Raw genomic sequence first — 23,072 nt, forward strand, 5'->3', positions numbered from 1 at the left:
TATTGAATCAAATTAACTAGTTTCCAGCCAGCACCGGACAGGGTGGGATAGATTGATTGGGGTCAGTAGAGAAGAACAAATGATGATACACTATAATGTTCATCTCCATTATTCAGACATGGCTCTTCTTGGAGTGTAGTGAGGAGGGACTGCCTCTTATTCTGACATGGAGGTGGACCAAAGCTCCTGTAAATCACCCCGTATACAGTTTTGAATTCAGTTACTATCTGTGAATGATGGCAAAGTAAAATCAAAATGCACTCTGCTTTTTAAAAACGGGACCAAAAAGGAGGCACAGATTAGGAGGGACAAAGTCATTGGAAAAAAGAGAAATTGAGAAACGGGGGAAAAAAAAACACAACACTTCAGTTATAAAGCCATTACACCAGCTACATATTCATATTATAATCATCAACGGTATAAAAAAAGAGAAGGCTAAGAGACCAAAAAAAGAGTAGGAAATTCCAATAGCATCCAACAACCTTTTTAAAATATTCCTCTGTACAGTATATACAGACACCACATAGTGAGTGCGTGTGTGAGAGGGCATGGGACAGAGACAGTAAGAGAAGCAAACGTGCTAGGCTTGCTCTGCTCAGTGGGGACATTCTGAATTAGTTAATGGTTTAATAGTGCTATTTTACACCATGCAGATGCACACAAGAGAACGGCATCTGGCTCCATTATCTCAGCATTAGGGCACATGCTAACTGCTAACTCCTGTCGCTAGCACCCAATGACTGAGACTCTCAGGTTAAACGTACGTCCAGAAGTGACCCCCAAGTATTTCCATCACAACAAGTCTGCAGCTCCAAAGACAAGTCATACTGGGGCTTGTAGTAGAAGCTGGTGAAGCAGATCCAACCTCAAAGCACACAGACATTCACTTGAACAGCCAAAGCAGTCCTATTCCTCTGGGCCCTACGCTGGGCTGTGTCCAGTGATCTCAGAGCTCTCTAGACAGGCTTGTTTCATTTGCCCTCCCCTGGGTATTCATGTTGTGTGGTGAGTCACAAGATACCAGCAGCAGCAGCAAGGCTGTGAGCACAGGCTGGAGTCCACAATCAGACACACACAGTTCAGGGTGTCCGGCCACTAATGCCACACAGAGCATGCGGCATGTATACACTAAGAATGCAAAATCCCACAGGGAATGACAAACTCAGTCACAGTGCCTGGGCATCAGAGGAGTATCCACACCATGAAGGACTGCAGAGCATTTCTCCACTATTTGCCCCATGGCCTGATAAGTTTGACTGTGTGTGGAGGTGCAGCTGAAGTACTCTCCCGCAACAGATCAGAAAATCCACAGTGCTCGGTGTTACCCTCCAGTGGTAAAGGAAATCAACGACTTTTTCCTCCCCATCCCATGAACCACAGCAGCCATGTATCAAAGAGTCTCCTTCAATCATCACTGAACCCAAACAGGCAGTGACAAATCAAGTGGATGCACTGTTGCTGTTTTAGAAAAACGGTTTTCCCCACCCCCTGGAGGAAAATGTTTCACCACTGCCACTTGCATACACAAGTCAGTGTAGTGTTCAACGCAAAGCAGCAGATGGAGTTTCACCATTTAGGGCTCTGATGATGGGAGCCTGGTCATCAGCTATTATAGATTTAAAAAAAAAAAAAAAAAAAAAAGAAAGAAAGCAAAGGAAAGAAAAAAGCATTTCCCACCACAGAATGAGAAGCCATAGAGCATGGAAACAACAGAGGGGAAAATCAAAAATACATTGGAAACAAAATTGAAAAACATATTAATTACTCCAACTCAAGTGATTGGACAATAACCTTTCTTCACAATGCAGAGTTAATATGAAGTACAGTTTATCCCCTTAAAACTGAGCAGAGAGGAGTTTGACATTGCTTGATAGCACAGGGAGATGAGCAGCATTAGCTTGCATAGACAGCCCAGAGTGTGGGTGTGTAGGGGGGTATGTGGAAAGGGTAAACTAATGAACCCTTTTGAACCTCTCTGAAAAACAAAAATGACAGAAAAAAAGAGGATGTTGTAAGAAAATGCAAAATTAAAAAGAAAAAAAAAAATAGTATCCACCAGTTTTGAAGTCGTCTGGGGGGTGAGTGACAACTCGTCAAGCTGCATACAAAAACCCAGACAAGCAAACAGAGCAGTTTCAATGTAGTGACTTTCATTCCACACTGTCCTTATCTGTATGATCCAAGTCCTCCACACTCCTAAATAGAAGTTGCTAAGCATGGATGTCAGTGTCTGGTTGTGTATCCTCTCACAAGAGTGTATCCACTGGTACAGAGAGGGAAGGGAAGCAGCCAGGCAGGCATTTCCAAAGGAGGGTGAGTTTGACACCCACTGTCCCTTTCTGTCCAAAGTGTTGGAGGATCAAAAATGCCGGGACATCCAGGCGGAGAAACCAAAAAATACAGGAACACCATTGAACTGATGTCTAAACAGGCTCCACACACTTCTTCATGTGATCCAGTCACATGGCTGCAGGCAAGATTGAGGTCAGGCAGTCACTTGTCCCTACAAAATAAGAAAACATTTATGAGAGGTCATGTGTTAATAATGTTGAGGCATAGGTTTTCACCACTAGAGGCCAGTAAAGATTGGGCAGTTTACCTGAGAGGACAGTTGGAACACTGGCTTTATTCAGAACAGTGTACTTACTACTCAATGCAAATTAAGAAAATATTAATTGTAATATGGCAGTTGAGAAGGAAATTCCTCACCATTCTCACCTCCGTGCTGGCGGGTAAAGGGATGGGGCAGAAGCTTGTTGACTGGCAACAATAGCTGATGAGGGGAGACCTAAAAAAGGTGGTAAGAGAAGGGTAAGTAATGAACTGATGTTTTTCCTCATAAGAAGTCACACTGAAATGATTTTACTCTGAGAACATACACAGTGGTCACAAAAATCATTTTTTATGCTAGAATCTAGGCATTTATAACTATACATTCAACAACATACAAACCTAGGGCTTCATCTATGACAACTTGGATATGAGTGTTTGGGAAAAGCACCGATGTCTCAGAGAGGCTGTGCTGGAATCACTAACCTGTGGCATAGGACAGGTCGTACTGCCCTGAGAGCAGTGGGTAGCCAATGTGATGGTGAGGAGGCATGATGCGTTGGGATGGGGAGGAACGAGGACGGTCGATGTCTCGTTCCCGCTCACCTCCACCCCGCTCTCTGTCATGAGGGGTCTTGTCACTGACTGTGGGAGATTTGCTCTTGTACTGGCTGGCATGCTGATGCAGTATGTCCAAGGCCTTGGACTCGGGCGCCGATTTGCCGCTGACCGTTGGGCTAGCTCGAGCCTTCTCTCCTTCCTCACCTGGAGGCATTTTACTTCCATATGGTGAGAAGGAATATCCTGCTGACAGGTAGGAACCTGGAGGGATTACATGAGATCGGACTGGATTAAACAATGTTGATATTCTCCAAGCCTCTATTTTTAAGCAGCAGGATGCATCATGATGAACACAACAAAATGAAACAAGTCACCTCCTCAATTGGAAAACATTATACTACATATGGCAAAATGTAGTTCTTGAAGACAAATCTTGGGTATGGCTTAGACCTGCTGACCAACCTGGATAGTTCTGCATCATCACTGACGGCATTCCACGGTATCCTGGGTGGCTGGGGTCATAGCCCTGGCCGTACGGGTATCCATGCATGTAGGGCATATAGGACTGGTGCTGTGGCAGGGGAGAGGAGAACTGCATGTGTGCCACAGCTCGAGGGTCTTTCCCCATTCCTCTGTGCTCCTCTGAGGCAGAAGAGGTTCGTGGTTCAGCCCCCTCCTTGATCTCCTCTTTTGGTGTTGCCTCTTTGGGACGTGTCCGTTCATCTTTGCCTTTCCTGTCCCTGTCACGGTCTCTCTCTCTGTCTCTTTCCCTATCTCGGTCTCTGTCCCGATCCCGTTCTCTGTCCCGATCTCTCTCTTCCTTCCACCGTTCCTCATCTTGAGGTTTCTGAGCCTCAGGGTATTTACTGTAGACATAGGGCCACAGTCGAGAATCAGGCTCCTAAAAGAAAGGTAAAACCAGTATTAGAACCAAGACGCAATTAGTCTTAATAACTCATTGCAAGCAACTGAAATATTCAGCCTAACAAGCCAGTTATCTGATGCAATATTCCAGATATTTAAATACTATAACACCACTTAGGAACAAAGGCGAACTCCAATTATTATTCTGTTGCCAGCCAAAGGAAGATATACCAAAGGCTAACTTAATATTTATGTGAGGTCCAGGCAGTTGAGACAGTTTACCTGTCTGTACCACATGGCTTGCTCCATAGCTGATGGCCTGCCAGACTCCATTCCAGGCTTCTGTTCCTCTTTAGCATGGTGCCCACTCTCGCTAAGTTTCATCTTCAGTCCTTCAGCCTGTTGAGGTTGTGCCTTAGCATCTTCACCTTTAGGAATTATGACTGACTTGGCTGGTTCTGAAGAGGGGTCTTTGGGCTTTCCCTGCGGTTGAGGTTTGCCCAGGTCTGAGAGGCTAGGGGCCTTAGACAGGGTTGGGGGAACCGAGGCTTTCTGCTTCCACTCCTCTGCCTTCATGGATGCCTCCCTGTCTTTCTGAACACTTTCAGATTTCTTCTCTGCAGCACGGTGCTGTTCAGCTGCCTGCCTCTGGCGATCCTCGCACTGTTGCCTGTAGGCTGGGTTTGTGTTCATCAGATGATTATGGTAGGCTTGGTCTGGGTAGCCATATGGTGGCACATAGGCATACTGGTTATAGTAGAGTGGTTGCATAAACATGTTGGAGCGTTGCTGGATTACTGAGGGCTGTTGTTGCTGTTGCTGGCTGGAAACATTTATCTCCACCTTGCGATCCTCCTGCTGCTCTGGTTTTCCTTTCTCATCTCCTTGCTCCTGCTCTTCCTCTTTCTTCACCTTAACAGGGCCACCATCCTGTAGTGTGGCACCAGAGGTAGAAACACTTGGACTAGGATTGGGGTTGGCATAATTGGGTGAGTAGTAAGTGTCGTAATTGGGGTAGTACGGGGAGTCTTTGCTGGGAGGCTGGGAAGAGAAGAGTGCCTTCTTGGCTCCCTCTCTGCCAGACTGGTCCTCAGTCTTGGTCTTCATGCCCTCCACCTTGCCCTCGCCATCCTCCCCTGCATCAGAGATGTCTGAATATGCTGGACTGTTGGTCTTCACTGAGGAATTATCCGCTCCATTTTGTGTGACCACATGGAGTGGTGTGAGAGGTTGCGTCAAGCCTCCGCTGTCCATTCGGCTGGCCACCCCTATGGACGGACTGGGAGCATTGTCAGTGAAACTGTAGATCTTATCTGCCTCAGCCTTGATGCTAGCCAGGCGACTCTGGTGGGGGTCTGCAGAGCCATTAAGGAGTCCATCACTCTTACTTCCTGGGTCTGAGGACTCAGAGTAAGGGCTCTTTCCCCCCTCAGGTTTTCCTACTTTCCCCTGAGCTTTGGGGCTGTCACCCTCTTTACCACTATCCTTCTTTTTCTTGTCCTTCTTCTTCTTATCCTTGGAAGCACTCAGGACGGGATTCACAGAGGAGGAGTCTCCCATCACTGCAGGCTTGGGCTGAATGGCTTTTAACTGAGGGCTTTTGGGGATGGATTGCACCACTGTAGTCATACCTGGAGAGGAGCCAGGGTTTCCAGAAGGAAATCCAGATGTTTGGAGGGTATAGAGCTGCTGAGGGGGCATAGAGGGTGCTACAGGCCGAGCAGACTTCATGCCCTTCTGGACAAGCTTGTCAGCCTTTGAGCCACTACTGGACTTCTTAGCTTTGTCCTTGTCCATGCCTTTCTTGTCATCAATGCCATCATTGCTGGCCTCATCAGTGAGACAGGGGCCATCTTCACAGCCATCCATGGGTACAGCCCCAGTGTCGTGGTCAGCCTCACATGGCTTCTTTTTGCTTGACTGCTTAGAGGTAAACTTGCCTGAGGAGGGGGATGGGCTCTGAGCATCAAATCCTCTGCCTTTGGGTGTGACAGAACGGGCTGGAGATAGGCAGCCTTTTTGAGAGATGGAGGCCCCATTGCAGTTGCCAGGCTCCGGGTGTAAAGTAGAGTCCTCTCCATATTCACTGTCACCATCCATGTCCAACTTGATGTCATCATCATTGTGGGCACGAGCCTGGTGATATTTCAGACCATTGATGTGCTTGTACTTCTTGTTGCAGTTTGGGTGGGGGCAGTCAATGAGTACCGGTGACGGGCAGCTGCGGTCCAGAGAGGGGGGAAGAGGCTCGGTCTTGATGGTAGGGATGGGGAGGACGGCGTGCGGCATTCCGCTATTAGAGTTGGTGCGCATGCGCTTGCTACCCTTAGTGTCCTCTGAGCTTGAGTTCGGCTCCATATCAGAAGCAGGTTTGTTCTTGCGTTTGTTGGCAGATGATGGGCTGGCTTTGACATCCTCTGTATTGCTGTTGGGAGGAGTTCGCCGCTCAGATGAGTTCTGGCTGCCTCGCCGACCTTTGCTGTTGGATGCTGCACGGGTCTTGCTGCTTCCGCTGCCTTTGTTGTCAGAAGAATTGCTGTTTTCGTTAACTGGAGTGTTGCTGTTGGGTCTCATCCTTTTGCCCCGGCCCCGTCCATTCCTCATCTCTAAATCACTTGTAGGTGACTCACAAAAGCTGGGTAAAAAGGGGAGAAAAATGTCAGGATTTACCAACCTGTGTCAAAAATTACAGACAGATAAAAAATATAAAAAGAGAGATAACTAGTACTGGCAAAACAAAACAAGCCTTTCAAGAACATTCAATTCAACATCTACAACTGTCATAAAATTATCTACATGCAGGGTGTGAACACTGTCAGAGACACTCATGTGAGCAATGGGCTCTCCTCTGTATAATGCCACTCCACTCTGAGTTCTGTAAGTGCTTCTGGAATGGCCCCATGAGAGGCAGCAATGTGCTGTGCTTTTTTATCCTCGCATTATCCCTGATCTTGACAGCTAGTGTGCTCAGATGGATAGCACACAGCGTCAAAGTCCTGCAGGATTAAGCCAGGGTGACCTGGCTACAGATCAGATATGTTGTGATAATATCCTCCAAAAGACAGGATGCAGCCTCAGATAGAAAGAACAGCCGTGGAGTCCAGTCAGAGGACAGATACCTCGCCTAGATCACCAAACCCAGGAAATATAGCAAATCATACTAATACTAATACTTTCCCAAACACTGGTCACAGACACACTATGCTTGTAAGAGTTTTGCAGTACCTGAAAACCTCATCTAAACCTTAACTGGCCTCCCTCACAATACAATCTCATGCAAATGCCAAACCTTTGTGAAAAGGGCTGCCAACACAAGGGGTCCAAATAGAGAGATGTATTAAGCAAAGTGTTGCCACTGTCATCGCAGCTGTCATGAGGCGAGAACTACATATTCATTGCATGCTATCAATGAATGTGTAACACAACTGCATTTTGTCTCATCAAAGGAGTAGAATCTGAATTCCCTGGGTTATATTACTCACAAAATAACAGTCTACATCATTCTGAGCAATAGCTACGGGGGCAGAGAATGCAACACTAGGCAGAGCTCAACAAACAAACTGCTTGGCTTCCTCAGTAGAGCTCTCTCCAGGGACTGCAGCTGTGTTTGCAGAGTTTGATGACGACCTCCTGCAGCCCTCAGATTAAGACTGCCATGGCAACACAGTCTTCCCCTGAGCACGTAGAAATTAAACTAAAAAACATGCACAGCATTCTAGCCTCTATGGCTGAGCCTGTTAAATGTGTGAACCACTTACACCATAAAATCACTTGTTCACTTGATATATATATATATATATGTAAAACCTGTGCGTAATATATCGGTAGATGTGTGGGTTAAGTGCGCACTTTCTTTCACACCAGGTATATGGGGGAATTCAGCACCTACAGCCAAACCTTATCAGAAGCCAGTCTTTCCCCTATTCAATCTCATAAGAGATCTGTGGGTTTTTCTTGTGGTGTAAGGCTCTAAGGCCCAGGGGGCTCAAGGCTGAGCTGAAAATCAGCACAAGCCACTCTGCTTTGATGCCTCTGCCAGGATCGATAGCACAGGAGGAAGAAAAATCAATTCCACCCTGATGTTGCATTTCAAAAGCTTGATGTCAGCAGGGAAACAGTTTTTAGACATTATCCTCAGACATTTCATTCTTAATGATGAATGCAGAGCATACAGATCAGAAAGGACAAGAGGTACTTTCTGCATGTGTAAAAAGTCATTTCCATCAGAAAGGCAACAAAACCATTTTCAAGAAAGTCGAATATAACTTGATGAAGATAATTCTGGCAACACACTAAATATTTCAACACTATACTTTCGTAGTGAAGTGGTAATAATTGTGGACAATCCATCATTATATAAAGTTCAGAAGTAATCAGTACTTTGTTCACATTTATTTCACATATTGCCACTTTGATACACCCTCTGTTTATCTCTGTTATTCAATATTAATATCTACTTGTCTCCACGTTCTTAAGTTGTCTTACCGTGGTGGGGCCCAGTCATGCCGAGTGCAATCCAGAAGAGTGCCCACGTATGTCTTGTTTCTCCATGTGACGTTTACCACCAGCATACCTGATGAAAAAGAGAAGTGTGAGTGAACGGCAGGAACATCTGAAACATTTACTTCATCATTACAAACACTCACATATATGATGATGTTACCTTTAAGTTGCTACCGCATCAAGAGGTGATTTGTGAGCTTTACAATGATTGTTGAATTTTTGCAAGGAAACACCAGACATGTTGAGAGTGAGAGATAAAGCAGTCTCTTGAGTTGGAGATAAAAACTGGCATCTAATGAGAAGTGGTCTCTTATATCTCAGATTAATGCACTATGCTTCTGAAAATAAGATACACTGTAATGTCTAGTCCTTCAGAAACACTGAATGGCTCCCAGAATGGCAGTGTAAAAAGTACACATGCTGCCATTTGTATGCAGCTAAGCAAGCAGGGTGGGGGGAGAAATCATTGGACTGCCAGTGTCCTCCATCTGACATTGCTGCAGTCTGCAGTAGCTCTCTAAAAATGTTGTGTTTTGTGTCAGGGAGGAAACAGCTGAGGCACATAAAAGAGTAGTTCCCCTGGTGGTGAGAGCCCATGTCTGTCAGCTTCAATTTGTCTCTTGAGTAGTTTGTGCATCATCTGCCTAACATTTTGATACCAGTGTGTGTGTGAGAGAGACAGAGAGAGAAGATACTGAGTGAGAAATAGAGTGAGGGGGAGAGGCAGAAGGAGAGACAGAGAGAGGAAGAGAGAGAGAGAGAGACAACAGAAAATGGTTTCAGTATGATCCTCAGCTCTTAACACAAGGTGGCAGCAGCCACTTTTGGAGAAATATGACTCCTGGACAATATATCTTTGGAACACACCCACACAGTGTTTCTCCTACTGAGGCAGCTCTCCAGGGGCATTCCACTCGACTCAAAACTGCTATGCTGCAGACCTTCCAGCAATCACTTCAACTGTCCTCCACATACCCTTTGAAAATTTCTGTAGTTTATCAATGCCAGTATTCATGATCATTTCACTTCAGTCAACAACACACTACAATTCCAGTTGGATTCATGATTACAGATTGCTGTCAGCTTTGAAGCACATATCTGCCAGTCATTATTCGGCCTCTGCATAAACTGCCTACCAGCACAGCATTATAATAAGGTGCTGAGCAGTAAAAATATCACTCTTCTGTCAGTCAGGGGGAACAAAATCTATATTTGGCCAGTCTTTTAAGCAGCACTTCCCTGTTTACTGAAAAGTGGGTAAAGCATTCTAAGAGGAGATAAAAATGGTTAAACAGAATGCAACACTAAAATGATGTATACACTGAACAGCACTGATAATTTGCCTGTGCACAAAGTATGTCGAGGGGAACATGGAAGGAACGGCTGTTACATCTGTATACAAGTAAGGTCATATCAGCTGTTACTGAAAAGATAATTACTGACGCAGAAAATGAACCCAGGGCCGGTCTTTGTGAGAGGTTTACAACAAGTGAACAGGGGTTGCCCAAATAATGCCATTTCCTTTGGATTGTGATGTAATTTCAGAAGACTTGCCAGTTAAGCACTGGACTCCAGTGTCTCATAAGGCAGGTCACAGTGTCACCAGAAGCACTGAAAAGGCCCATCCAAACAACTGTATACTGCATTGCCTTGGCCCTTAAAAGAGTTGAGTGAACTTGAACAGCCTAAATACAACAGAGACCAAAGGAGAACACAATCCCACATCACACTGACTCTGCCATAGCATGTCTCACTGTTTTCACTTCAGCATAACTGTCTGAGTGTGTATGCATACACACAGCTGCAGAGAAAACGCTGTGGTACAAACCGACTTGCCTTACAGAGCTATGACTTATACGTGGGTGTACATATGTAGCCTAAATACTCTTACCTGACCGTAACCTCTGAAAGTCAAGTAAGTCCTTAGTTCTAACTGGAGTCAGAATGAAGCAAGTGTGGTAACATTTGCTAACGGCACAGGAGATCCTCTCCAGCAGCTTGCAGACTAATTTAGTTTTTATTAGCTAGCCTAAGTGAGAGTCCTGCCACCCTTCTCCACTTTCAAGCTTTACACTCCCACCCCACAGCACTCCCTTTCCTGTAGTGCAGAGCGCCTTCTGCTATCAGTCTACAGCACTGTTACACCGATGCCTCTCTGGCATTAGGCCGAGTCCACTGTCTCACAGAAGCATAGGTTTCTACTGGCAAGGAAAGAAACAAATGGAAGTTTCAGCCTCCTGTCCTTTGGTGTGCTAAGCAAATTTTCAGTGTGTTAGCCCTGGTGTAGAACAAACCAACCCAAACACAAACGCACATATGCTTAAGCGTAACAGACCAACCGAAACCTTTCAGCTGGCCTTTAAGACTCAAAGGTTTAGTCTTAGCCAGATTAGGAGTTGTGTTCCTCCGTGAGGCGATTAGGAGGCCAGTTTAGAGGGCAGGCTTGATGGACTGGTGAAGGCCTAAGACAAAGAGAGGTAAAGTGAACCCACCTCCATCTGCTCATGAGGGAGAAACACTGCACAGTCATTAACCAAGTCATGACTCTCTCTGGGGAGCCAACCCAAAGCAGTTTCATTTATCTGAGGACGTGCTCAGGCAGTTACTTATTTTCTTAGAAGTCTAAAGCGTGAAAGGCTCACTGAGCCTGTTAAAATGGATGCAAACCGTAACTCTTCCATGACTAAAGCATGGAACTATATCAGTGCAAAAGCTTAGGCAAAAGCTCTGTAATATTGGGTAAACTGTAATTTGAATCAATATTGTCTTTTTTTATGCTTCACTGAAGACGGTCTGAGATCTAAAACAATTATATTGTTTAAATGTTCATAAACAAGGTTTGTGTGTTTATTTTAGACACTGTTATTGGCTGTGTCTTTGGCTGAAAGATGCTTGAATGGCTCAGGCTAACCAGCTCACTTAGTGAATCCCTTTTCGGAGAATAGCTCATTGTGCTTGCCCTGCATGTTTTTCATACTTGTGGTGTGGGTCTTTCCACTGCTGTTTTGCATACGTCTTGAATGTAAGACTGCCAAGAGCAGCAAATTGGTACGGCGGACAAGCCCAAACTCAAACAGTTCTGAGCTAGCAAAGCTCTGAGGAAGCACATGGCGCTTGACATGACAAGCTCTTTTTTTTTTTTTTTTTTTTTAAGGGCAGGAAGTATATGTTTACTTATTTACCTTTGATATGTTTACAATACAGTCCTGAAAAACACACAGTTTAAGAAGCTTCTGTATGCTGGTGGCAGGATTTTAAAAAAAACAAACAAAAAAAAACCAACCAACAAAAAACACCCTTCTTTTCCCAAGGCCCCTCCCCCCACCTCTTTCTTTCTGTTAAACTACCAGTTACACTAGCCTAAGAGTCAAACGTGACTATGACTACAACTGAGAAGAGACACAGCTGGCCTCTTTGCTCCCATTCTAGCACAACCTGCTTGTCATTTCACATCCCCTTCCCACCCACTGCTCCTCAGAGCAACAAAAGGCCACCTCTGTCGTAGAAGTTTCCCCCAGTTCAGCTACCCCCTTGGTGCTGCCATCAAAGAGCTCCTAAAGGCAACAAAGACCTGACAAGCCCTGCCAAGGGGGCCGGGGGCCTCCTCCTTGCCTGGGTCACCAGTTTCATCTTCCCCATGAAGAGTTTCAAATATGGACAGGAATGGCCCCCATAATCCCCCCCCACCCCCCAACGACTCCCTCCTTCCTTTTCTCCTGCTGCGGGTCAAGTCTCTGGGCCAGGGGCCTCCAAGCACTAACCTCCTGCGCTCTCATCCTTTCTCATTTAACTAGTCTCATTCTGTTCTCCCCTTTTTTCATTGACTGAAGGTCAAACAGACCAAAGCGGGGAAAAGCCATCTATGCAGTGGTGGGACAAAGGGCTGCTAACGTCACCTCTAATGCACAATTCAACACCCCAAGTTTCTTTCCTAATGGTCTTTTAAAGGTCATTGTGCTGTCTACATTATGTAGGATTATGCCAATTTTGAGCACTGATAATGAGAGGCAACAGGATTATGAGAACACAATGAAGGCCATAATCTGTACATACTCAACTGAGGAAGGGAAAGGAGCTGACGTAATGAACTGAAAGGCCACGTATGAAACGAAACTGCTCCAACTCCTAAACTGCACCTTAAAGTCACCTTTCCGTCAATACTGGACAGTTCTCTGGTGATACCTGACTATCACAAATGCAGTATTACAAGTAAATGTTCCAGGAATTTACCAGGACAGGTTTGTGTGCAGACCTAAATGTAAACCAGAGTTGAAATGCTGGGAAAGTTGATCCTGCAATTACTGCAGACCTAGTACAATTCCCGGCAACATTCTGGCCAGACTTATGTGTGAAAGAAAAAAAACAGATAAGAAGATTAAGTTTTTGATGATTTATTTGTCCTACAACATGCCAATGGTAACTCAAGACAGGAAATTTAAAACAGTTAAACAAAAACTAGCAAACCAGCCATATGTATTTGTGAACCCAGTATTGTATACAAATCAGCTGCCATCAAAATGTGTTGTAAGTTAACAACACTGTCAGCAAACCAACACTCAATGGGATCTGTTCACCTGCCATTTTGTTCAAAACAAAGTGTCTTCCAACATGTACTTCTGACAGGCTGATATGGCAATATTCTTGGTTTTGTATGGTGTTTAATTTAATGAGCAGGTCTCTGAAATTCCATAAGAAAATATTTCTGAAATCAAAAAATAAATATTTAGTTATTCAGATGTAGCTGTCTAGTAAAACAAATCATTCAAAATGGTGAGCACTGTGTGTAGAGCTGTTTCAACTGGAAAAATGTGTGCTGACGACCAGTAAAACATATTTCAGATGTATGTTTATATGCTGAGAACAAACAACTGAAATCTGCAATACTGAGACAATAGTCCATCAGTGACAGAGATCCTCAAGCTACTCGTGAGTGATGTGATTTTACAAGGGTTTTGATCCTCTGACACAGCCGCTACGCTGACTGCCTCCTCTGATTATCTGGGTCACATGATCCGGGTGAGCATTCCCCCCCGAGAGTAGGGGGTTGGGGTGTGTTCACAGTGGCTCCTCTTTTGTAATAACCACACTGGTGATTTAGCACAGCTGAATGACCCCCACTCAATAGCAGGGTGAGAACATACCCCTCCCCCATCCCTACTCATTTTTTCAAGCTCCCCTGAAGGGGAAGTATGGTTGCCAGGTGCTGTTTATAAGCCCATGAGTAAAAAGAAAAGGAAAACAGAGAACACGACATACTGATCTAAGAAACTGAGCTGATCCTACAGTGAGAGAACAGGTCGTATGTACCCACATTCTACAAGAATCGGGTATTTGCTTCTGCAGTTTCTGGTACACTTTGTATGTCTAGAATTGGGGGTGGGTTTTCTGCCTACATGTCTTCAGGTTTATGTAAGCTCTCCAACATTCATACCTTATACACATTATAGACTCATTCCTTGCTTCAATTAAGCGAAGAGAGAGAAAGAGAGAGAGAGAGAGTCAAAGACAGAAAGAAGGATCCTTCTGGACAATGTAAATCCCCATTTTAAAACTGGCGGTGCCAAGCACAACATACTTGCTGGACAGTCGCCACACACACAACCTGGCTATAGCCCCAAACAGAGTAAAAAACACTAGGGTGTAAGCACAGAGGGAGAGAGAGAGAGAGAGAGAGAGAGAGAGAGAGGTGCAGAAGAAGGTTCCAAACCACACGCTGAGGGAGGGAGGGTTGGCTGAGCTGAGACCTGACCGCAGGCTCAGAGACAGGGGCAACTCAAGCAGTGGGCATGCAGCCTGGCCCAAGTCTGACAGACAGAATAGCAGAGTCCCAGGCAAACACACCACCCCATCAAGGTCTTTGTGTATTTTGTTTTCCAGACTGGCTTGCCTGAGCAGACATCCACATGTCAAGTGTCTGTCTTCATCACATTCCTCATGAGCAGAGACAATAACAAGAGTCCTTAGAGACTGCTCGTGGTTCCAATGTCTCCATGGAGTTTATGACAGACTGGTTAGAAAAGTGTTCAACACGGTGACTGAGAAGGGAATGCTTTCCGACAGGTCTAAGGACCTTATAAAAGCTGAAAGTAAATAAAAACTAATTGTTTGAAGAATATTCGGCAGCTAGCCAAAACAACAGTTTACGCCTTTTCTCAACACTTCCTTATCAATTCTGTAGATCCATCTTGCCTCTAAGACATCCACCTTGTTCTATTATGACAGAGAGCAGGGTTCAACATAAGCGACGGCCCAGGGCCAGTAAAAAAGCATGTTGGGCAGGTTGGTTGGCCACATGCTGGCCCATTTGGGCCAGTGACCGTGTTTCCGCCAATCACAGTCACAAGTCAGTTCAGCCATGACGCTAAAGCTAACCCTTGATTCCCTGACAAGTTTTTTCTTGCAGTCAGTATTTTCACCTGGTTAAAGTTTCACCTCAGCCAACAGTTCGAAAATAATGTCACAGGAAGTGTATGAGGCTATAAAAAGAAAGAAAGGGGGTACGCCTGGGTGGAAGAAGCTAATTCACCGATGTTGGGAGGCATTTCTCATGCTTAGTAAAAAACCAAACTCTTTTAATTGTGGTTTTGTGTTAATTTGGTGATCAAGTCAGGGATAACAGTTGATGAGCTGTCCCGATATGAAAAAAACTGGATGAGACGTAGGCAAACTCGAGTTTCGAGTCGCGGTGTTGCAAACTCGCCCATGTCGGGAGGCATTTGGCATGCTTAGTAACAAAAGAGCCCCAGATGGCTTTTTAAGAGAAGGAGACATCGTACTTTGTTACCTCGGTTAATTGTAGTGTTGTTAATTTGGTGACTGTCAGGGATGAAGGTTGATGAACTGTCCTGATATGGAAATACTGACCGTGGCGCAGGGAAATTCCGCTTCAAGTCGTGCAGTTTGCTCCGCCAGTGTTTTTCACTGTGTTTAAGCCTATGCATTTACGCCTGCGTGTGTACAAAGGAAATGTTACGGTTAATCTAAAAAAAACCCACCTGTTTGTGGTACTACTTTTGGCAGATTGCTTGGTTCATATAATGATTCTTTGATTCTGCTGTTAAGCCCAAATCCTTTTATAGCTGTTGCTATGACCATGTAGCTTGTGTTAATTTGGTGATATAGCCGTGGGTGCGAGGGCCTGCCATCGCCGCTTGCAGTGAAAGATCCACAGTCCTCACCGAATGTATTAATATGAATAAAATAAAAAATTACTATTAAAATCTTTAAAATGTTGTAAGAAGAAAATGAATCAGTTCTCCGTCGTTTCGATGAATCATTACAATGTATATACGATTAATAAATGAACAGATTTATGAAAAAGTTTTCTGTTCTCTTTTTTTTTTTCCAGGCCAGTAAAAATATACAAGGGGCCAGTAAAACTCTGATCTACTGGCCCGGGGGGGTCAGTGGAGGAAAAAACGTTACATTGGACACTGCAGAGAAAAGATCAAGTCGCTAATTGGCCTGTCTAAGGCTTGTCTAAGGAAAAAAAAAAAAAAAAAAGATGTTATGCACCGAAAAAGAAAAAATCATATAAAATTAAGCAACACAACAACAGAAAGAAGGAAAGGGGTAAAGAAAAAAACTCCTCAAATTGAAGCTTACAACCAGCTGGAGTCATTTATAGACAAAGACTCACAGGGTGAGAGGACGCCTGCCACTGGCACTTGGCCACTGCCACCACTGCCTCGCCTAGCATGGCGCTCCAGCCTACTGTGAGAGGGATTTTCTGGGCAGCACTTGAGGAGCGATAAACCTTCAGAAGATTTAGAGCTGACATTTTCAAGTGCCAGCAGGATGAGCATGCAAGGGCTGATGCTTCACTAACACGACCTGCAGGTCAACATCATATCATTGCACAGGCAGGGGGATTTTAGTGTCAGAGCCGCCTTCAAATGCCACTCTCCCGTCTCTATCTGTCTCCCGAGAGGGGCAAGGGAGCTGTTAGACAACCTTGGCTGGTGATGGGGGGGGGGGGGGGGGGGGGAGGGGTCAGGGCTGACAGGTCAGGGGTACCCTCTGCTCCCTCCTGCACCTCACCCTGACAGACCAGCATGAAGCCACTCATTGATCCAAACAGCTCTCTATAAATAGTGTGCTCAGAAAGGTCACCATTTGGTAGTCAAATTCTTCCGCAAAGGTTGTTCTGTGTTTGGGAGAAAATGAATATAACTTAGTGAGACACAATCGTCTTGGAAATCTCATGCAGGGATATCACCTCAGATCTCTCAGAAATCTCTCTATGAGAGTGCAAAGAGGATTCCAATCAATTAGTACTAACTTTAAACTTCTTTATTACATGACATTACTTACACTCATCACAAATTCACAAATTCCCAGCATCATTAAAAATGTATGCCCTGTAACTATGTTGCTATGAAGTACATTCGTGTGTATAGCAAACCCTAAACCTTTTCCTCACTGAGTCTACTACTTTGCTGCCAGTAGCTAGTCCAATGATGAACTCAAACATTGTCTCTGGATGCTATTGTTCATGTCCAGAGTGCTCTCGGGAGGCTGCTCTAACTCCTTATTCGGCTTATTCTCTACATTTGTCAGGCTGAGGCTGCTGTGCAGCACTGAGCCTCCTGAGGCAGCAGCACTGATAAGACCATGTGAGCAGTGCTGAGGTGTCAAAGTGATGCACTGAATCATGAGATCTGAGGAGCAGGAGGAAAAGAGAGGAGGAGGAGGAGGGGGGCATGGAGGTGGGAGTGGGGGGGGGGGGGGGGGGGGGGGGCTGAGTATGAGTGAGAGAGCTGGCTTGTCACGCATTCCCCTCCTGGGTTAGCCACAAGGTTTAAATCTCGTATGCTGTAGCTAATGGAATGTGTGGGAGGGTCCGAGCGCACACACCAGCAGTGTAACGCCTCTTGACCTTGTCTGCTGTTTTAAATCACAGTCGTTTTGAAAGCACATTATGAGACAACCAGCTATCAGTCATAAAGGGGGAGGGCTGGAAATACGACAAACATATATCTATTAGAAGTGCTTCCAGCCAGCACGGTACATTGACTTAGTTGGACTAACAAGTAACCACTTAGCCTGCAAATGAGCTTTGATTTTTTTTTTGTTGTTTTTTTTCTCCCCTTTCACATCACAGCTCTGGTAAGCAATTGTAAACAAATTGCTGCTTGTGCAAGCTCATGAAAGGCAGCATGAGCTGAGCCTCTTCTTTTCAGCTAAAACAAATTAACACTGCAGCAGGGAAATCATGTCAGAGCATGCACGCAAGATGTGCTCAGGGAGGTGCTTCTTCAAAACAACCAACCTGGGAAAAAAAAATAATGAAATGGAATCACACAGAAGAGATGTAGTATTTTGGTGCTGCAAGAAGCAGGTATTATGATACCCTCTGGTCTGTAACCTCAGCCAGTCAATTCACCACAGAGCTGTGGGAAGGTTCAGCAGAATAAAATACCAAGAGACTGGGGAGTTGAATCTGAGCTTGGCAGAGTTACTACTTTACAATTACTCCAGTTTAAAAGAAAGACAGCATAATGAGGTGGACAGTAACATTACTGTCAATCATCGTAAGCTCTTAGTCCCAGAGCGCTTATGCTAAAGTCCCAGGGACTATACTATACTTAGTCCCAGGGAGCTTATAGTAAAAACCACATGTCAAACTGAAATTAATGTCTGGATCGAAACATTTGTAAATAATGGCACACCTTAACAATTAACGATGCTTGTATGAGTTCACTACATCTTTGTTACATCCAGTCTCACTTGCCATTTCAGTGGACAACATTTTTGTTTTGATAATGCGAAACAGAAAGCCCTTGTTCTGGCAAGACAATAGTGAAAAACACAGCAGGGTCTAAGTCCTTTCTCATTTTGTTAACTTGGTTCAGGGGTAAGCTTGTAGTTCTTTTTCTTATTCGGGTGCATACGTTTTCAGTGAACACTCTAGCACTAGTTTCCTCTTGCCATATTAAACAGCTGCACAAAGTTAAGACACTTAAAACATGGCAAGTTGGACTGAATTTGCAGCTCAGAGTGAGGACAACAGGAGACCACACCTACACCCAATGGCTTCCGAAATGACGTTACTAAGTTTCAGTTTCCCAGTTTGCATGACCCCCCAATAACTGTCATTAAAATGTCTTCATTTCCATTGGAATCCAGCCATCCACATAATAACTGAGCTAAAATGGCGGTACTTACCATCCTCTGTCTCCTGCCACACAATTCCTTCCAGGTTTACACTAGTGCCTGGTTCACAAGGCCCTAAGCATTCTGGTTCAGTTGCCAGGGCCACGTCTGAGGTGTTGACGGCCACGGAGCGTGTGCGCACCATGATCTGCTCGCAGGGAGAGGAGATGTCACTGTTGCCCACAGGAGCCAAGAGGTGCAGAGGTGGAGGTGCTGGTGTGGAGACTGGAGACTCCATCTGCAAAGACAACACATATGAAGTTTAGTCACGGTTAAGAGACTCAAAAACCATAAGACAACACAAACAGATATTCACCGTCCCCATGTGTAACATGCTAATGCTAATACAACTATCAACAACTATAACAAGCCATAGAATGACTATATACTTTGCATCAAGTGTTTTCTGGGTCTCAGTGATACCTAAGATAGTTAACAGTAAGCATGAAAGCAAAAGACAGAAAGCAAAGACTATAGTCACCCCAACCATTAACAAAGTCAGTTATACAGAGAAAACATGGAGAAAAGGAAGCAGATAAGGCCATACAGGCAGAAGAAGATAAGTCTATACAAGCAGATGGTTTGATAAAACGAATGAGCACAAAAAAGAGCATAAGATGCAAATCTAAGTAAACATGAAGACGCCTGGCCGAAACTAAAATTGCACAAAAGGATCAAATAAAAACTATATCAAACCTGAAACCATCTACGCTGACAAGCGTAAAAAATATCTAAGCTATTGCCTTGAACAGTTACTCTGGCTAATTTAACCTTTATGGTGAGGATCATTAACGATCCCCATGATTGTTATTCATGGTTGACAACGTTTAAAGCACGCAGTATGATTAGAATATTTAAGCCAAGCCAAAGAGGTAATGAAGCATCACAGCTGTTTTTGCTGCCTCAAAAAACCCATCTGATTTCATACATGTTATTGCAACTTCAGCATAACACAGAAAAGAGAATATGATAATCTAATTACATAAGTTTATTGACTTTGCTCACATGAAGAGTGCAGTATTTAGTGAACTTCTTCTTGGAAGGCCTTCTCTGCCACCAGCCCACACAAAGAGAAATAAATGCATTGACAAGCTGAAGGCCAAAGGGAAACAATGGTCATCAACCTTCTGCTGTTAGCAGATACATAACCTCAAGCTTAGAGATTTCATCATAGGGAGCACAGCCAGGTCAGACAATCTACAGTCAATGACATGTTGTTGATCTGATTGTGCTGGTGCTAAGCAACAGATATTGACATCATATGCACCTATCCTGAAGGAAGGCTGAAGGAACAAATGCTGTACCAATGAGAGACGAACCATCAGCAAGGACGCAATAAATCAAAGGCAGTCCACAGATGGTCCAAACTAAGTCTCTCAGGCCGTCAGCGTGGGACCACCTGCTTTTTGTTCCAGTTGCTTTCCTGGAAAACGAGCCCCTTGTCACAACTGGCAAAAGCCTAAGTTCAAAAAACCAAGTGATCTAATTATTTAGCCGCACTCAAAAGCAGCCAAACGACTGGTCAAAATCCACTGAAGGCATCTGAGTTTACCATTATGAAAGAAAGGCCCGTTTAAATGACTGCGAAGTTCAGCCTCAGTCTTACTGGTTACCGTACAATTTCTGAGAATGGGGGCAGTTTTCTCATTGTTTGGTCAAATTTGCAAGATCTGTGGCCTAGATTCTACACTTATGCATTTCTTTGATCAAGAACTATATCTGAATACAATGCCTTGCCACAATATTTTCAATGCCAATGTTTTTTGACTGAGATACAACAGTCATCTTGTAATTCATTCCCTGTTTTTCATGGTTTCTAAGTGGACTCTATGTTCTGAGGCTATGTTGACTATTCTTTATTACAACACTCCGTTTCAGAAATATGCTGAAAACACACTGTAAGAGAGGATCATAGTGGAGGAGTTTGCCAGGTAATCTCAAGGACTCTTCAAGAAGAATAAGAAAGAAATCATTTGAAAAAACACTTCTACCTTTTCAAAATATAAAGCCCTAGACCCTGAAGATACTCAATGTGGCTAAATATGAAAAAGGCAAGATCAGATAAGGGGGTTGTTGATGGAAACAGTGAAAGGCCTTAAAATGTTTGTGGGTATTGTGACTAAGTTGTATGTTCACCAGAGGCGACACAACCTCTAATGAATTGAGCTGAAAGAAAGGCTTTTACCGATGGCTGAGCAGCTGGTGTTTTCATCAGCTGAGAGACCTCTGGTGTCAATCACCAAAGCTCCCATCAAGGATGTTACTGACCCAATAGAGACTACCACAATAAAGCTTGCACAAGCATTATGTGGAGAGCATAGCAAATCGTGGATTTCATGCAGGTTGGAGAATGAAAATACCAATTACGAAGAGCTATTCTATAGGGATTAAAAGTGATAAAACAAAGGACCTCACATCCAAAGTGATGTCTTCAACTGAATTAAAAAAAAATCTCAAAAAGGAATTAAAACAAAACAACAATCAACCCTCCCCTTGCCTATTTGTGGAAAATGTGTGTCAGTTCAATAATGCCAGTGCAATGTTCGACGTTCGTTTCTCACCCTGCCTTGTTCTACTGAGCACTCAGAATTTACAGCCCGGTTGCTAAAAATTCACAAGACCACAGTGTTTGCGAGGGCTCTGCGGAGTCACGCACTCTAATTCCAGTTCAGTGTGAGAGCCACCCTGTCTATGTGTCTCAACCAAACCCACCCTATAGGCCTCCTCTCTCTCTTACATAAAAGGAGAAGGGTTCAGCGGGCTCCAGAATGAGGTTAATCTTGTTGAACGACGGCATGTGGCAGGCATTCTCCACTGGCTTCTATGACAGTGAAGCTGTGGGGGGGGGGGGGGTGTGAACAGAGTTGCTTCCCCCCTTGGTCCACTTAATCTTGAGCCCTGTTCTTTTTAGACCTGCTGGCAGCAGGGCTGCTTGTACTGCTGGACGTGAACCCTTGACCATACTTTGCTGTTTACTCACTACGGCTGTAAGAAACTGAGCACATGGCAGCAGACAGGATTACCGGGGGATTACACCAAGGGTGTCGCATTCAAACACCTGTCCACTAGCACACTTCTTTTAAGTGTTGTTTACGTAGATACCATTACGAAAAATCTTGCAAGCAATGGGCTGTCGAAAAGGTCAAATAAAATGCATGGCTTCAGGCAAGCCAGTAAATAAATTAATAAAAACTGACAAAGCAGCAGAGGTTTTTTAGGCTATTATGCAGCAGTGTAACCAATCCAAGCAAAACGGATCTGCGAACAGCAACTGTGAGGACTTCCTACGTACAACCGGCGGCACGTTGCTTACTGACCCGAACTGAGACTGGTCCAAAGCACCCCTGCCTCCCCTCAGTGTCAAGCATGAACCATAGGCAGTGCTGAGACAGAGAAACAGCGTGAGAAACAGAGAGAAAGAAATAATGCTAAGCACAAACCCACCCTGAGCTTACACACACAGTAAAATCCTGAAAGAGGAGGAGCAGGAGGAGGTAGAGGCACTGGAAACAAGAGCTAAATTAATGCATAACCTCAGTGGGAGCGACAGCAGTGTTCAACAAAAACAAAATCCACTTCCTGGCTGTGTTTCTTCTTTGCGGGCTCAAGCACACCATTAGCGGTTCAGTGCTAGTTTTTCTTCAAGGGGTTTAGGTTTTGCCAAGTAACATACACTAGTCTTGCATGCTGTCCACACCCTGGATCTTTAAGCCTGCTTTGTGGTTAACAAGAGATTGAGTCTTTCAAACAACTGACGGGCAAAGCCAAAAAAATAAGCTTAGGGCTTTTTCTCCTTCCTACACCTATCATTTAAATTGTTTTGAAACTACATTATGGTGATGGGAAATGTTCTGATGACAGGTTTTACTTATCAGATGTTGCACATTAATCCTGGAGTCAACTGGGAACAATGGTTTTTGGAAAACAACTGAAAAAACCAAACAAACAAAAAAAAAGCATGCCTGGCCCTACACTGAGCGAATTTAATGTTAAAAACCCAGCTTCAGACTAAAAAGCAAAAGACAGAGCACCACTTGCAAATCTGGCTCTGTATTGTCCCAGTTACCACAGAGAGGCCTGAGGTCTCAGCAGTCCCAAGACACCGTTTAGAGGCCCCTCCTCCTTTGGGATTTGCCTGCTGCTACTCAGGTCTGGAAAGCATCAAACAACTGTATCCCCTTTCAGCCCAGTGGGGTGTGGAGAATCAGTGCCCCTTTGGATAGCATTTCAGCAGTGGAAAATGATGGCTCTGCCAGACAGACAGAGAGAGAGAGAGAGAGAGAGAGAGAGAGAGAGAGAGAGAGAGAGAGAGAGAGAGAGAATGTAGGGGAAGTTGGAAATGCTCTGAGGCTGAAGATGGGTATAATAGGAAAGGAATCTTTCCCAATGGTATAAGACATTAGGCTTTGGCAGGGATGTGTGTGTTTCAGCTTCAACTC

The 23,072-nt window shown here is 44.5% G+C and overlaps 1 protein-coding gene across 1 annotated transcript in view; it reads right to left on the bottom strand.

The window, feature by feature from the left end:
• Nucleotides 1-2,238: 2,238 nt before the first annotated feature.
• Nucleotides 2,239-23,072, bottom strand: part of znf609a (zinc finger protein 609a) — a 53,585-nt gene continuing 32,751 nt past the window's right edge. The window contains exons 2-8 of the mRNA XM_030775276.1: nt 18,646-18,871; nt 8,461-8,548; nt 4,258-6,610; nt 3,574-4,012; nt 3,037-3,372; nt 2,710-2,788; nt 2,239-2,503 (exon numbers count right to left, since the gene is read on the bottom strand). Of these exons, the coding sequence (XP_030631136.1) occupies nt 2,715-2,788; nt 3,037-3,372; nt 3,574-4,012; nt 4,258-6,610; nt 8,461-8,548; nt 18,646-18,871 (3,516 nt within the window). The 3' untranslated portion in view covers nt 2,239-2,503; nt 2,710-2,714. The remainder of the gene's footprint in view (nt 2,504-2,709; nt 2,789-3,036; nt 3,373-3,573; nt 4,013-4,257; nt 6,611-8,460; nt 8,549-18,645; nt 18,872-23,072) is intronic.

This window comes from Chanos chanos, chromosome 5 (genome assembly GCF_902362185.1).
Source record: "Chanos chanos chromosome 5, fChaCha1.1, whole genome shotgun sequence".
NCBI classification, from domain to species: Eukaryota; Metazoa; Chordata; class Actinopteri; order Gonorynchiformes; family Chanidae; genus Chanos; species Chanos chanos.